At 33.4% G+C, this 18,358-nt stretch overlaps 1 protein-coding gene across 1 annotated transcript in view; it reads left to right on the top strand.

Annotated features, from left to right (window-relative positions):
- Nucleotides 1-497: 497 nt before the first annotated feature.
- The window catches only part of LOC142321280 (uncharacterized), a 305,947-nt gene continuing 288,086 nt past the window's right edge, over nucleotides 498-18,358 (top strand). Inside the window, exons 1-2 of the mRNA XM_075359277.1 lie at nucleotides 498-611; nucleotides 1,196-1,456. Coding sequence (XP_075215392.1) covers nucleotides 498-611; nucleotides 1,196-1,456 — 375 coding nt within the window. The remainder of the gene's footprint in view (nucleotides 612-1,195; nucleotides 1,457-18,358) is intronic.

Below are 18,358 nucleotides of genomic sequence, written 5' to 3'. Positions count from 1 at the left end.
TTTTTGTGACGTTCCGTTAAGACGTGCAGCACCCAACGTGCACAAACCTTTCTGAAGCCTAAATGGTCATGAACAATGCAACCGATATCAGCTCTTAAATAATCGGGAAAAAGAAGGGTCAGGTTGGAAATCGTTGAGCGACGATCTTTTCTGATTCAACAATCAGACGCGTTTGACGCATCATCGACGCGTTTCAACAAATCCTCGGTGATTATGGAGGGTCTCCCTGAACGTTCTTCATCATGCACATTAAATCTGTTATTTCTAAACCTTCCATACCATTTTCGGATTTCCTTTCATTCATTACATTATCACCGTACACAGCAACCAACTACTTATGAATTTCAGCCGGCTTAACTTTTGATGATTTAAAAAACGTATGACTACACTTATTTCACAGTCGGCGGCAGTATCGATTTTTCCTATTCATTTTATAAAGTAATAACTCACACGTAATCAGATATTACAACCCGACACCTTACTGACAACAATGCAATATGTACATTACTAGCCGTGGCTATGAACAACAAAGGTTCGCCAAATTCGAGGAGAGAAATTTCCCAGCGATCTTTACTTTAGAGATATCCGTCGTAATATATGAGGAACAGATGGCAAGCTCTATAGGAATATTAATGGGTTGAAATGAAGTTGTCAGTGGTTTTGGTTCAGTAAAATCATAACAAAATACGCTCTGTTTACTTTTACTACGATTACCATTGGTTATAATTATGAAATACTCAATAAGATATACAGTTTGCTTTTTGCAGGGTAGATAAAAAACCATCGCTTTGGAATCGCTTGCTAGAACTCGAAAAACAATCTTCAGAGTTATTATGAAAATGGTTTTTCTTTCGATATTACTAGTGTCCAACCCATTCTAACTATATACATTAAACACAAACAGAACGACTAAATGATTTTTCGGCAGTAAATTAAGTTTTGATAAATTAAATTGGTGAAGAGTTATGATTGAGAAGAAAAATTTTCAGAACATGTGTCTTATTTACTTTAAATGAAGAAAAAATACAAAATTTACAAAACACCGTAGATTTCCGAAAGAACAATAGAAGTTATGTACTCGATATAAATATTTGTTTTCAGATATACTTACGTAATTTTCATTATTTTGTTAATTATATGATTTATTTTAATTTTATGATTATTAATTTTTGGTTCTTATATTTTTCTTTCACAGGAAGGTGAACGTGGATATTTAGAAGGTCTAGCATCACGATACGCTGATTTATATAATACGCATTATAGAGATGTACTTGAACACCTAGAAGAACTTAGAAGACGAGAATGGGCTGAATTATCGCCTAGAATAAGAGTATTGGGTTTAACTCCAACCACACCACCCGGTCCTGCTCCTTCAACCCCTTTAACAAGGGTAGCTCCTTCAACTGGGCTTACCACCTCGCAATCACAACCTATTTACGTCCCCGGAAAATATTCGGTAAGTAATTAATTTTTTCTCCTTAATTTTTGTAATTAATATAAATTAATGAATTAATTTGATTTTTATTTTATCAGTGGCAATCCTTGTTGACAACTTTGTTACTTGTTGTGCTTGTTTTAATACAGTTTTTCCTTTTTTTTCTATCATCAAACATATTTTACCGTTTTCATTATTATTTTAATATCAAAAATGCCAGTAATGCTTCCTTTTCATCCAATCATATTTTTTTCCAGTGCTGTTTTGACACTTAATTATTTTAAATCATCTGGCTAATAAAATCTTTTCTCGCCAACAAATAGCATATTTAAATGCAAATAAATCCCTAATATTTTGATTTGTTCATTCTAACATACTAGATTTCATCCTAAAAAGGTGAAGGGGCATTTTTTTTTTACCTTCGGATCCACTGTTAGACATTTTTCAGAGGATGAGATGAATGATTTTTTTCACTTTGTAACTTAGCAACTAGACGGTAACACAGCGAGTTGAAAATGTTGATAAAGTGTGTTGTCATCAGGAACAACCCTGATGCAAAATTTCTGAGCGAATGGATAAACGGAAGTGCTTAAAAATTCGACTGAAAGGTTCTGTACCATGAATCTCACATACGTAGTCCAAGAGCGAGTTAATAAAAGAGTGGTAATAAAAAAAAAATAATAATAATAAGATGAAAATTGATGTAAATTGTTTATTAAAGTTCCTGTTAGCATGCAAGTATTATTACACCGATCGAAATAACTCATTTAGGGGGGGGGGAATAAGTTACCTGGACTTTTTTATAAGTGGAAATGATAAAGGGAGTCTATAGTAAACGTAAAAAAAATAAATCCGTGAGCGGCGGAGGTGGGGAGTTGAAAAGGGGTGAAAAATGGTATTATTGCGATTTCCGCCGAAAGTTAAACGTCAAAAAAATTTGTGGTTATTTAAGACAGAAAGTTATACTTTCACCAAGTTTCGGCAAAATTTAATTATTTCTGCGGAAATGAAAAAGAAAAAACGAAAAAAAGAAAAGATTTTGGGCATTTATTTCCGGAAATTTTGAGGTTATGTTTTTTAAAAACTTACCTCTAAAAAAGGTGTTGATTTTTCCATGATCTACAACTTTTGTATTGGGAAAATTTTTTTTTCAACCCCCAAATCACCCCTCCGCCACCTCCGCTCATTCCGTTATTTTATTTACGTTTATTATAAGACCCTTTACCATTTCCACTTATAAAAGTGGAGGTAACAATTTTTTTTTTGTAATTGTAATTTGGTTGGATTATATTTATTATTTTTATAAAAAATGATTACTTCTGAAGTTGCTGTTTATTGAACGAACGGTAACTATATTTCGTTTTTGTTTAAAATTTAGAATAATAAAAGCGATATTGGAAATAAAACTATTATTTTCATAGTAAAACTGTACTTTTTTCTCCTTTTTTTTAGCAATTTTAGTGGATTGTGCAACAATTTAACGACGTATTTTTAAAATACATCTATCCATTTATACAAAGGTATAAAATATAGTAAAGCGTAGAAAAGAAATATAATTGTTCCTTTTGATTTTTTCCTTAAGAAAAAGTGTTATGTTGAACGAGGGGATAAAAGGTACAGGAAAGAAAGAGACAGAGAGAGAAAAAGAGCGCGAATAAAGCAGAAGTAAGTGTATTTAACAACTAAATGGTGAATTTTTAGTTTTTTTTTTTTTTTTTTTTTTTGTAAAATGTGCTGTTTAATAGATATGGCTCCATAAAAGGTTTCTTTTTCTCTGCTTTTATCAAAGCTCTTTAAAAAATGAATGACAATGTTCCATTTCATTTTTTTTCTTTCTTTTACTTTTTTTTATATAATTTCATGTAAAATGTTTTATTTTGTTAACATAAATGTTTAAATAAAGTATTATATTGATAATGTATAAATACTGTTTAATGTTATAACTGTTTTTTTTTCTAGTAACACTAAAGAATAGTTCATACATTTATGAAGTACAGTTATGTTATTATTATTTATAAAGCGGTAGTAATGTTATTCGTAAACCAAATCCCCGAATTCCAGGGCCATTGAATTAATAGAAATAATCCGTGTTATTTTACAGAACGCTGGCCTTCTTATGTTCATTCAATATTTATGAAAACCAGTCAATATTTTACTTTCTTAACATCATAGCTCTAGAGCTATGCTGCAAGAAGGAAAGATTTTTTTACCGATTACCGTACGGTAATCGGCAAAAACATTTGGTATTTAATTTTTTTTGCATTTTAGCCGTTTTATGACCCAGTTTGTTCGTAAAGGTTTGGGGATCAATATCCCCAGGGGATGGAGTAGATAGTTGTTGATTTGGGGTCAATTTTCTCAACATTTTCAAACGTAATTCAGATGTATGTTTAGTTTAATACATGCAGTCATGCTTATGTTATCTTTCTTTTTTTTTAAATTTCCCCAAAATTCTTCCCTTCCCCAAAATTCAATTTTTTTTAATCATTATTATTGATTATTAATAATTATTGTTATAGATTTTTTGTTGTTGAATTTTTAAACATTTCGTGTATCATTATTGTTACCACTCTTATATTAACTCGCTCTTGGACTATGTAGTGGGATTCATGGTACGGAACTTTTTAGTTGAATTTTGAAGCGCTTACGCTTATCCATTAGCTCTGAAATTTTGCATACTGATTTGACAACATATTTTAACAACATCTACAAGTCGTTAAGATTCTCCAAGTTACTAAGTGAAACAAATGCCCGTTGAATTCATGCAACCTCGTTTACATGCATATTTTCTAAGTGTAAGATAACTTAGCCTGTTTCGGTAAGTTTGGATCTAAAATTTTCCCACGTTTGAAACATAATTTTACTAAGACGTAAGACTCTACCTACTATAACAACCAACTGGAGCTAAATGATAACACGCTATTAGTTTTATAAATAAGTGAAATTCATATTAGAGTATACAGTTGCTACTACAAATTCTGTACAGTAGCAACCGAAGTGTTGGGAATCGCAAATATCTCGAAAACGGTCGGTCGTAGCTCTCTGAAATTTTTTTTATCTCCTCGACGATACCCATCCGCTCCCATCGGTACCCCGCGGATGATAGTATTTTCAAGTGCCCTCGGGGCGTCGTTCGGAAATGGAGTGACACTGTAATATATCGGCAACCACCCGTCCGATTTTCACGATTCAAACGGCGTATGTATCAGCAAGTCAAGCGGTAATTGTTTAACGCATCGGTTACACGCTTGATCGATCGGATCTTGGTTATCCGGAAATGAAATCGTTTAGCCCTATGCTTTGATTGCATTCACCCACCGTAAAACGTACCTATCCGATCTTTCGCTAATTACGCTTAAACATGTGGGCTAGCGCAGATGTAAATTATAAACTTATGAAGACTAAAAAGTAGAAAATAAAAATATATGTAAAAAATATTTTTAAAACACCACTCTTATTAAATTAAATGCACCAAAAGTAAAAACTAATTTTACGTCGGTATCTGAGAATGGATTTGACAACAAGCTTTGCTGGTGATATATAAGATTATGTGAAAGTCGTAGCTTAACATTAAAAATTTTATGTTTTTGCCAAGTTTTTCCTTCCTATGTGTAATGAACGGCCTAAACAGTGAGTGCTTAAGTTGAAGTACAAATCTTTGCTCCCCACTCTGTGTAGGCCATTCATCATGCATATGAAAAAAATGATAAAACATCAAGTTTTTAATTTGAAGACTTTCACATCATCTTACATATCACCATCAAAGCTTGTTGTCAAATCAATTCTCAGATACCGTCCTAAAACTATTTTTTACCTTTCAATGCATTTAATTTAAGAGTAGTGTTTTAAAGATTTTTTACATATTTCTTATTTTTCTTAAACAATTTTTTATGAATAACCAATACCAGTAAAGTATAAAAATTTTGTCGTCAGCTTTTTTTTTTTTAAATAAGTAACCGTCACTGAATTAGAAAGGTCTAGCAGCAAGGGACATAAGTCAAGGCCCTGCAATACATGGGGATGGGATTAGTGCATTCTCCGATAGAATGCGTTCCGTTCTCTTTCAATTGTATCTTAATATGATTTATTCAATAAATTTAACTTACCTATTTATCAACCGGTAGAATTATACGTTTCTTCCGTAACTCTACTAATCTTTTAGATCAGCAGCAAATACTTCAATTTTCAGTGGGTTTAGTAAATTTGTTTTTACTTTTTCGTTGCTATGAAAGTTGGCTCTACTACGTTATAATTTATTGAGAGACTCAAACAAAACAAAAGTTTTTTCGTATAAGGTCTAGACGACATGGTTAGTTGTATTCGCACCTCTCATCAGTTTTTAAACGGATTTACGAGGTGTGTGAGAAAAGTAATGAGACTGATTTTTTACTTACCAGTGTTTTTATTATTTTCAAACAATATTACTCCCTTCAAAGTAGTTCCCTTGGGCAGCTATACACCGGCGGAGTCGTTGTTCTCACTCCTGGTAGCAGCGCTGGAAAGCTTCAACTGGTAGGGCTTTTAACTGGTCGGTCACAGTCTTTTGAATATGCTCCAGAATTCGAAAATGACGTCCTTTTAAGACATGTTTCAATTTCGAGAAAAGTAAAAAGTCACAAGGACTCAAATCAGGTGAATAAGGGTTGAGGAACCGTAGGAATGCATTTTGAGGTCAAAAATTCCTGATGGAAATGGCCGTGTGACACGGGGCATTGTCATGATGAGGCATCCACTTGTCTGCAGTGTCTGGTCTCACGCGAATCACTCTTTTTCTGAGCCTTTCAAGGACACCTTTGTAAAACTCTTGGTTGACAGTTTGTCCTGGAGGAACAAATTCTTTATTCACGATGTCCGTACTATCAAAAAAAGCAAATCAGCATGGTTTTGATCTTTGATTCGCTCATTCGATATTTTTTCGATCGAGGAGTGACGGAGTGTGTCACTCAGCTTTGCCGGTTTGTTTCAGAATCGTACTCAAATATCCAGGATCATCACCTGTGATCACACGATTGAAAAATTCTTGGTCATTGTCAATCCTCTCAAAAAGATCAACGCACACGTTTCTTCGATTATCCTTCTGTTTCGTTTTGAGGTTTTTTGGCACCAATTTCGTCGCACGTTCAAATCGTCTGTCAAAATTTGATGTGATTTGAAAGTGTTTAAATTTAACTGTTCACTCATCATTATTATTGTTAAACGGCGGTCTGATCTCACAAGAACCTTCACACGCTGAACGTTTTCGTCAGATTTTGAAGTTGAAGGTCTCCCTGAGCGAGGTTGATCTTCAACGTGTTCTCGGCCTTCCAAAAATGATTTGTGCCTGCGGAAAACTTGTGCTCTTGATAAGCAATGTTCCCTGTATGCCTATTTCATCTTTTCAAAGTTCAGATTCGCGGATTCCCTAAGTTTAACACAAAACTTGATTGCACATCGTTGCTCTAAATTCCGATGCTCATTTTCGTAACACACAATAAAAACACAACTTCACTGTTGGCGCTGTCAAAAATAATGTGTTGGCTGAACGGAGTTGAAGCTCGTACTGAGCTTGTGGAAGAGATGAACAAACCGGTCTAGCACAGACCGGTAGACACAGCGTTGCCAGATCGCTCGCAGTATTACCAATCTCATTACGTTTCTCACACACCGTAATTCTGAAAATTACTCCTCTTCTTTGTAATTTTTTCCTTATTTTATACTGCAACACACTTTACTTTATTTTCAAAAAATCTAATTTTGGTACATCTGTAGTACGATTGTACGTATAAAACGGCAAAAAATTTGACGTATAAGATTACTTTAGCGACTAATGTTTGGGTATTGAATGAATCTTCTCTTCACATTAGAAATAATACCTCCAATCTATGTTCTGCCGTTATGATTCCGACTAAAATATAGCGGATTCAGATCTGATCACATGTCAGTATTCCTTCCAGAAATCCGTGTTGTTTAACCAAATATTGTTGTTTGAATTCCTTACAAATACAAATGCGATGTCTCATTATCAACAATCCACCTGGTACAAGTTTTACAGCATGTAATGAATAATTTAGTGAACTCTACCGTTTACATAAGAAATTTCTGCAATTCGTTTCTTCTATAACTGGCTTGGCTTCTTAAACTTTCATCAACGTGAGAAGAGCTAGATTTGAAACTTCAGTTGATCGATTCTCACGTTGATTATTGAAACTTTTTTCAATCCGTTTGTAAAGGTTTTCGTGTGTCATAAAACTATTTTCGTATTGCTTGAACATGTAAAAATATTTTCAAATTATTTCCTTACGATAAAAAAAAATAAAATCAATAATTGATCTATTCCTACTGAATAATAGAAATATATAATTTCAATTAATAAGGCACTACAGATCCAAATTCCCACGTTGGCGTTTGTTTTGTTAACGAACGTTATCTTTGATAAAATATTTTGACATATGACAGATATGATTAAATAAATATTAGTCCTCTAAATCGTGTTGAATTAAATAGAAATTACATGAAATTCAGGCAGATGTACCGTAAATCTAAATAAGTACATTTCAAACATCAATTTCATATGTTCAGTCAGTTTATAAAAATAATATCACGTTTTCCTAAAATATTTCAAGCTTATCAAAATAATTTGATGTTAGAGTAATATATTTCAACATTTTGAATCAGAAATGACGTATGTGATTAAATATATGGTCTACCAATGTATGACAGAACCTATAAATATGGTCATTGATTTAAAATTACATTGTGTAATGAACCATAGTTTTTATAATTATATGTTGTCATTTAAAATCCATTTGATTTTATTATTACGGATGGTTTATTTTAATTTAGTTTATGATTTTACTACGTTGCAGTTTTCCTTATTCATATTCTATCCTCTGATGATAAAATACACAGAGAGCAGCATGATTGAAACAATTGTGTAGTTAAACGTGGTTGAAGTACAATGAAGTGGTGAAAAGCGAAGCACAGCTCTAGAAAGGATTCACTTGATTTTTAGGAGCGTCACGAAGTTGACAAAAGATGACATCGAACAACTTATTGTTTAGGCCTACGACAGAAAATCGATTTGTAACACAAAACATGTAAATTATTACAACTGGAGATGGGCTTTTCCCAATTTATGTTATACGTTCTGATGTCGTTTTTAATTTTCTGTGGTACAAAATAGTACGTGTTCAATCGCATCTTCTTGTATTGAAATTTCCTGTTGGATATCATTTCAGAAGAAGAAAGGTTGTGATATTGTTCGTCTCTCTCTCTCTCTCTCACTCTCTGATCACATACTTCATATATCTACGCGTTTTTTAAATTTATTTACTAATCTGTACATTATGGAAGGAGGACTTATTACAGTAATAACTACCTTCAGTTATTATTATGCTATTATTATTAATAAAAATACCTAATTAATGAAAAAGGTTGAATGTTTGATTCTTTTTTCAAAGATTGGCTTAAAACTGTTTGGTCCAAAAATTTAGGTCTTATTAATACAGCGATCCATTTTAAAATTAGTTGCATTCAGGGATTAGGTTTATTTGGCCGAAAATGTAAAATCGGAAGTAAAAGAAAAAAAAGGAATTTAGTTATAAATAACTGTTGGTAAGACTTCGCAGTTTTGGATGTAGTTGTAAACAAGCATTTTAAAGATAATCTTAAAAAAATTATAATTGTTGGATGCAAATCAACAGTCATCAACTAATTCCTATTGGGAGAATTAAAAAATTCTGCCGTGAGCTTATTATGTGATGGATTCATGAACTTACCCACCGGGTTGGTCTGTTGGTGAACACGTCTTTCCAAATCAGCTGATTTGGAAGTCGAGAGTTTCAGCGTTCAAGTCCTAGTAAAGGCTGTTACTTTTATACGGATTTGAATACTAGATCGTGAATACTGGTTTTCTTTGGTGGTTGGGTTTCAGTTAACCACACATCTCAGGAATGGTCAAACTGAAACTGTACAAGACTATACTTCACTTATACTCATACATTTTATCCTCTTAAGTAATACCTGAATAATTCCCGGAGGCTAAAATGAAAAAGAAAGGATTCATGTAACTCGATAACCGAATAGCATTGGGTAAGGGTTTAAAAGATGTTGCATTAGCAAAATATTAGATGGAACTAAAGATGATATTTTATGGGAGGAATAATAAAATAATGAAACATTTTATTTACATGTAAGTCACAAAAGTGTACATTTGTTGTGAATAAATTTTTAATGCAATTTGTTTTTTATGAAGTGTAGAAAAACAATATAAATGTAAAAATTGGAATCATTTTTTTTTTTGAAAATATTTTTTCTAAAAATCTTGTACACAATTTTACTTTTTTTTCTATTATGATGCTCTTTAGATATAAAATTTAACCACGTATGTGCAATACTATTAAATATTATAATAAAATATTATATAATAGTATAATAAAAATTATACCAGGGATATCTCTAAAGGAAAGACCGCTGGGAAATTTCTCTCCTTAAGGTTGGCAAACTTGTGTCGTTCATGGCCACTCTAGCAATGTACATACTGAATTGTTTTCTGTAAGTTGTCGCGTTGTAGTACCTTTCATTTCTTGTGAGTTATTACGTTATAAAATGAATGGGAAAAACGATGTTGCCGCTGACTGTAAAATACGTGGTCATAAGTCGTCAAAACGTTAAGCCGGCTGAAATTCATAGGCAGTTGGTTACTGTGTACGGTGATAATGTAATTAATGAAAGAAACGTCCGAAAATGGTTTGAAAGGTTTGGAAATAACAGATTTAATGTGCACGATGAAGAAGGTTCGGGGATGCCCTCAATAATCACCGAGGACTTGTTGAAATGCGTCGATGATGAAATCATAAAAGATCTTTGCTCAGCGATTTCCGACCTGGCCCTTCTTTTTCCGGGTGTTTCAAGAGCTGTTGTCGGTCACATTGCTCATGACCATTTAGGCTTCAGAAAGGTTTGTGCACGTCGGGTGTCGCACATCTTAACGGAACGTCACAAAAATTTCCGAACGGGATCTGCTTTGGAATTTTTGATGCGCTACACAGAAAAAGGTGATGAGTTCTTTAATTTAATTGTTACCGGCGATGAAACATGAATTTCGTATTACACACCAGAGAGAAAATGGCAGTCAAGTGTATGGCAGTCATTCTCATTCACCGACCAGACCGTCAAAGGTCAAGCCACAGCCATTTGGATGCAGACTGATGGCCACAGTCTTTTGGGATCGGTTTGGCACTGCTGATCGATTTCATGCCACGTAGAATGACTATAAATGCAGAAGCCTACTGTGAAACTCTACGTAAGTTACGGCGCGCTATTCAAAATCGGCGACGTGGGCGGCTGACCGACGATGTCTTCCTGCTGCACGATAATGCACGTCCACATGTTGCGGGTCCGACACGTGATTTACTGAGAACATTTGAATGGGGAATTTACGATCATATAGTCCGTACTTATCTCCTGATTACAATTTTTTGGGGGAAATTGACAGAATTTTTGAATGGTAGGCAATTCGTGGGTGACGATTAACTTAAAAATACTGTTAATCAATGGCTAAATGTATTGGTGGCAGAAGAATACGACGATGGTATATTTAAGCTGGTGTATCGCTACGATAAATAGCTTAATTCATGTCGCAATTATATAGAGAATTAGTATAAGGTATTTAGTTTAAGAGAAATTAAAAATATTTATAAAGTTTTCAGAATAAATTTTTTTACAATTTAACTGTTTACTTAGAGATAATTTCTTTAGAGATGATTACTTTAGAGATAATTTCTCGTATATCGTATCATGTAATATGTATAATAATTTTCGAAATTTATTTCTTATTAATGGTAAACTTTTATTTGGTGGGAAAATTCTACCAACTTTATTTCTTGGAAATTAATTTCAAAAATGAGGGGTCGGTGTACATTCGAGCAAATACGGTGGTAACTCAGTTTTCGAATTTGACTAGTCGTAAGCTTGTAGAAACGTAACAAGCTAATTTAATTAATTAGCAAAAACCAATTCTGACCATAAATAAAACATGAAAATCTGTAACCATTAAATAAATAAATAATAATGACCCGACCGATAAAAGAAAGACGCAGCAGCAAGGGACATTTGTCCAGGTTTTGCGATTAGTAGGGAGATAAAAATAAAACGCCGTTACCTTGCGTTCCGTTCCGTTCCGTAATTAATTGTTTTCTGCCAGTTAGTTTGACTTTACGTTTATCCTCAGCCGATCAGTTTTAGACCCATTGTCGTTTCTGCATTATTATTTAGGATTATATAGTAATTAATTATACAAAATTATTATTTTTATACATATATATTCATAATATGCATTAAATGATGAAATATTTCTGTGTAATAATAAATTGAATTATTCTTATATCTGAAATGTTATTATTGTTGCGACCGATTGCATAATCTGAGGTAGTGACCGATCTATCAAGCCAGATAATCACTGTTTTGTAATATCAATTATCATAATTGAAGTGTCAATTAATATAATCAGTTAATAAATTAATCTCCCTTTTAAAAAAATCATTGATACCCGTATAAGACATTGAAGGAATATATTGATGTATTAAGGTATTTCAAAGATTAAAAAACCATTCTTTCAATTTATTTTAAATTTAAAAAAACTATGTTTCAAATTTTTTTTCATTATAATCAGTAAGAAATCTTTCATAAAGTAGGTAACTTAAGATAGAATTTTTTTCCGATGAGATTTTACTGAATTTTGAACATTATCTGATAAAACCTATTGAATGTAGGGAAATTTACCAGTTTATGATTTAAGATGATTATAAAATATATCTTACAAGGGAACTTTGTTTTTGTCACAAGTAGGTATGCCAAATAACGTCACTGGAAATTATCCACATTTGAATTTTAAATATGATTATAATTGCCGTAAACCTTTTGCGGGTAAATTAAGATTATATTAAAATTAAATTCTTCCATTTACAGTTATTTTGTGGCGATCCTGGGAACTACTACTTTAATATGTTTGGTTGACATAATAAATGAAAATGGATGCAGACTAACTTAGAGATATAAGTGGACGACCGGAGATTAAAAAAAAAATTTCTCTGAGACTTGAAAGTAATGATCATTAACTGAATATATAGGTACCTCCTAATAAATATTTTAGAGCACCAGCACCGATTTACATGTGTATTTCAAATGTATTAATAAATAAATTTGATAACTATGTGCTATTTATTGCATTATGCAATTTTAAATTCATTTGCTTTGATTTTTATTATTACCATCAATTTGTGATGATTTTTAAAAAATATTTTATTATTTTCCTTTGTTACGATTTTTTTATTTTCATCTTACATTCTAATAGAATACAAGATATAAGAATAAGTGTGACTAGAACCTACATTTCTTAGATAAAATTTATTTCTATATTTCTAAAATTATGTAATATTTATTAAATTTTACTTACACTGATAAATCATACATAAAATGAAAACAACTCAAATAATTCCTGTAAGTGTCAAATGTGAGTACGATTCATCACATGGCACACATCCAGCGGATACGATTGTTCATCACATACTACAGTCAACAAGTCTGGAGTAGTTGATGCGAGACCTGGTTCAAACCTTTGCCTCAAGTCGGGTATGTCAGCCGGTAACGGTGGATCATACACTTGATCCTTTATAAACCCCCCGAAGAAAAAAATCTCACGGAGTCAGATCGGAGGAACATGAAGGCCACGGCAAAGAAGCCCTGTCATCTGGTCCACGGTGACCGATCCAGCGGTCGGGGAGAATTTCATTCAACCATTAACTTACAGCGTTACGCCAGGGAGAAGGGCACCATCATGTTGCCAAATAAAATTCTGTGGTTCTTATTGCAGTCGAGGAAAGAATCATAGTTGTAGCATATCATGATAGTTCGTTCCAGTTACACTTGCTTCCGTGGAAAAGAACGAACTGTAAACTTGCCGTCGGGATACGGCACAAAAAACATTCAGTGTCGGGGAGTCTGGTTCACATTGCAACATTTCGTGAGGATTTTCTGATCCCCAGATACGCACATTATGAGTGTTTCCTTTTCCATTAACATAAAATGTTGATTCGTCACTGAATACTACACAATAAAGAAAGTTCTTATCGTCACGATGCATTATTTCATTTGCGAAGCTAACACGCAAACCATAATCTGTAGGCTTTAGATCTTGTAACAGCTGTAAACGAGCGTTTTTTAGTGGAAGGTACAGGAAATATTTTATGAAATTGCGCCACTGATCTCTGTATAACTTGATAGCGGATTCTTATGGCCTAAAATACAATTAAGATTATATTTGTACACGATTATGTGCACGATTATATTCGTCATGGTAGGGATGTTTATTTTACTCGGATAACCAAAATAAATTGTCATTTATCTCATCCTCTGAAGTAGTACTTAACGGTGGTCCCCGAAGATTTAAAAAAAAAAGAACGGTCTTTTTCTCAACACAAACAGAAATTTACGGACAGTTGTGGAAGATTTATATAGAGATCCCTGTTCAAAATAGAAAATCGGAACACTTCTACTACATCGGTTTAAAACGTGGTTTTATCCCTACTTTTACACTTACCTCTGCGCATGCGTCGTTTCATTTTATTTAGTTCTACCGCTCATTTAGTGGTGCTAGTTTACGCTTCAAATGTTAACAATTCCAATGCATGGGATCTCTCTCCAGTTATATAGAGATATGTGGCTTGCGCACAGCGAAAACTGTTTGAGGTTGCTCTTTCATTTCATATATAATTACGGCATATTATAATAGGTGAAACTTGAGAAATATTACATAGATTTAAAACCCCGATATTCATTTTGAAACATACGGTTTCTGTAATTTAAAGTATTGTATAATAAATGAATTTGACTGCGTCAATTTGATATCATCAATTCTTAATACTTTAACAGACTTTGGTTGTACTCGTTAAAGATACAGAATGTAATCAAAAAAAGCTGTATGATATTTAATGTCCATTATTTACATACTTTACTCATCGTTACTTATTTTTTAGTTTCTGTTTATAACCTCTAAATCTTTTCACTGTTAGTTCTGTAATTGAATTGAATTTTTGTAAATCACAAGTTAGTTGAAAGTTTCTAACCTATTAACAAGCTGGACAGACTGTAAAGAATTTGGTTGAGTTACTATCTAACGTTGGAGGGCATCTTACCTCGAAGAGGAGGCTGTACACGCATGTGGTGAACTCAATTATTATTTATGGTGCGCCAGTGTGGAAGAGAGCTATGGCTATAGGGCGTAACAGAAGACTGTAGAAGAGAGTACAGCGCTGGCTTTTAAGGTGGCGTAGGCATACGCCTCTGTCTGTCTCGACTGAGGCGGTGCTGGTGGTGACTGGTATACCGCCACTACAACAGCTGGTGGCGGCTCGTACGCAAATTTATCATGGTGTGTCTAATAACAATGCCAACATAACTGTCTACCGGGATTGAAAAGCCAGATGGGATGCATCCACGAAAGGGAGGTAGACGCATCGTTTGATCGCGCACATTGAGCCGTGGGCCGAGAGGAAGTTTGGCGAACTGGGATTGTGGCCGACACAATTTCTGACCGGCCATGAGGTATTTCGTTCATACCTGTGTGGACGAAGAAGAGCGAGACCCCTTCTGCCCCTACTGTTGAGAGTTAGACACGCCGGAACACGTGATATTCCAGGGCCCGCGGTGGGACGAGGAACGCCGCGACTGTACTGCCGTAACTGGGCATTTCGAGGTGGGGACCATCGTTGGAACGATGTTACGAACTTCGGTGAACTTCGACAATGTGACGGATTTTGTGTCGAAAATACTGCAACTGAAATAGATGGAAGCGAGGGGGTGAGGGACAGCTTCGTACGAAACTGCCGTTCGCCCGTGCTTACACGGGTGGACTCTTGTGATGAAGTGCGGGGACTCTTGAGCCGCTGAGCTAAAAGACTGAGTCCTGGCGGGGCCTTCCCTCCGGGGGTGTCCCCATTAGAGGCGAAGCACAAGGACCGAGTCCCGGTTGATGGGTGATGGAGCCCGGAAGCAGCATTTCCCTCGTCTGGCGACTAGAGGCAAAGGCATCTCCCGGAATCGTGTTCATGCTTAACTGGGGGTCTGGTTCCGGGAGGTAGGGGTAAAAAAAGAAAAACCTATTAACAAACTCCTAATAATCTGTTTTGTTAGCCTTAATTGAGTTTTTTTTTAATCTAAATTAAAGAAATGTAAGTTCATATAATTCAAGAGTGAATTTATTAGCCACTGCCATTGTATTTTTTTTAATTTAAATTTTTTAACGGTTTCAGTGTGTAAATTCCCCTTTACAGATTATTAACATTTACATTTTACATACGATCCAAATAATTAGTGTTTAACATATTTTTAATGATTATTTTTTTATTAAGAGCTACATTCCGGTTGTGAAAGGGTATTGAATCTTTTTATTAAAGTCGGAATCCGAAATATTTGCTGTTGACAATAACGAAATTTAAGTTTGATATTATTAGTTTTAAAATTGTTAATAAAAAAACTCGCCGCGTATAAGATCAGGCTGGTATTACAATATACCAGCCTGATAATATTATAATATCGTATTTTGGCTAAGAGAATTTCAATGACTTTCGTTATATATAAATAATATTATTGTCTCTATAATATTCTAATAATATATTAAACCTCACATTGTGTGTGTGTGATCGCGCGCGCGTGTGTAAATATCTGTGTGTATATATATATATATATATATATATATATATATATATATATGAGGGTCTCGCTTCTTGTGAACGGATTTTTTCTTAATAACAAAATGATTAAATTTTAAAACTCTTAAGTATAGATGTACTATCTCGGTTACTGAAACCAAAAAATTATTATTTTTTGTTCATATGTTTCATAAAATAATTCCATTTTGAAGAAGCAGATATCTTTGCAAGTGATATTACTCAAATGAAAACCTAAAAAAGGGAAAAGCACTTTAAACTGATATAATCTTTTAATTAATATATATTGCTGCTAAGGTGGAATTAAGTTTACTATATATATTATATTATTAATAAAGATAACATACCACTTAAGTTATTAATAATAAATTAATATATCATTTTTTTCATACTTTTATCATAGTTGAATTTTTTGTTTTAAATACTTATGAGTTGATTTAAGTACGTTTTATTTTAAGTTACTTTCTGTAGTTGCTTTTTAAAAAATTATCAGACTGAAAAAGATTAACTTTTTTATATTTAATCCTTTTTTTATAATAATACAATAGTTTTTCGTATTAGAATTTAGCGTTACAAGTCATTTAAATCATTTTCTTTTTCCCTAACGGGTTTCTTAATCTCTTTAGTAGTATCATATGTCAAAAAATAACACTCATATTTTTAATCTTTTGCGTTCCGTGAATTCAGAAGTCCTAAAATCCTGGGTTAAAACTCTGTATTTAAGTAAGCGAGTGTGTGCGCGCACACGTGTGTAAGTATGTATATGTATGCACCTGAGATAAAGCTTTATTCCTAGGAATTCATTGTTAAACAATCATGAAACTTCTTTTTTTTTACCGTGTAACCTTTGAATTATGCGGCTGGTAGCTGTATCATAATTAGGGTCATTATGAAACTTACCGGTTTGGTCTACTGGTAAATATTAAAGTTAGTAAATAAAATAACTTGTTTATTTAATGATTTACGCATTATTATGCTTGGCAATTTATTTTATTATTATTTTTTTTTTTTGGTATTAGCTTACATTTATCTCCAACCTATAAATTAAAACCAGTCATATTTATAAATTAATAGGTAGATAGACTAATAGGTAAACCTACCAAGTTGGTCTAGTGATTAAATTCGTCATCGCAAATCAGCTGATTTCGAAGTCGAAAGTTCTAATGTTCAAATTCTAGTAAATGCAGTTACTTTTATTCGGATTTGAATATTAGATCGTAGATACCGGTGTTCTTTGGTGGGTGAGTTTTGAGTTTTTTTCACCACATTTCTCAGGAACGGTCGACCTGAGACTGTACAAGACTACACTTCATTTACATTCTTACATATCAACCTCATTCATCCTCTGAAATGATACCTTACGGTGGTTCCGGAGACTAAACAGAAAAAGAAAAGTAAAGGGTCATTATGAAAGATTTTCATTTTGGTGCAGGTGTTCAACCAATCAAAAACCTACTTTTTTCAACCATTGACCAATCAAAAGCGGATATTATTTAAATGTATCAGCTGTTTTCTTACTTTGATTTTAATCCAATTTAGTAGTTAGCAAACAGAGGTTAATTTGAAAGTACACTAATAGGTTACTAAGTTTCTTTATTATACTAGGTTTTTCGAATATTATAGTAGGTATTCTATTATACTAGGTTTTTTTTTAAGACCATAATGGATCACTTTAGTTCATTTTTTTTCGCAAGTTCTTTCTTTTCTTGTTGATTTGTTGTTTTTCAGCTTTTCTTTTTTGCCAGTAATTTCTAAGGGTTTCAGATCTTCTTGCCCTTTCTTGTTCACACTACACCCTGCTTATTGTTTTCTTGGGTTTTGATAGGAAACTTGTTTCTTTATTTTTTAATTTCTCATAGTTTCCGGTTTTCGTTTTTAGGTTTTCATGGGTTGTCTAATTCCTCCATGTCCTTCTGTACTTCGTATAACCAGTTCGGTCTGCTTTTCTTGTTCCGGAAAGGGTCGATTATCCGTCTGATAAGTCTGGTCTCTTCCATTCTGAAAATATGTCCTAGAAAGGAAATTCTCTTCTTTCTAAATTTATTAGTTATCGGAATGATCGTTTTGTAAATCTCTTCGTTTGTAATAATTCTCCAAATCCCGTCTTTTTTAATGTTTTTCCCGATGCATTGTCGTAGATTCTGTGTTTCAATCTTTTCCAGTTTGTCGGTAAACCTTGTCTGGTACGGTCCAAATATGGTTTCGCATCCGTAAAGTA

The sequence above is a fragment of the Lycorma delicatula genome, chromosome 3 (assembly GCF_047948215.1).
Source record: "Lycorma delicatula isolate Av1 chromosome 3, ASM4794821v1, whole genome shotgun sequence".
Taxonomy (NCBI): domain Eukaryota; kingdom Metazoa; phylum Arthropoda; class Insecta; order Hemiptera; family Fulgoridae; genus Lycorma; species Lycorma delicatula.
Note: the sequence above shows the minus strand (reverse complement) of the source record. Positions and strands in the feature narration are given on the sequence as shown.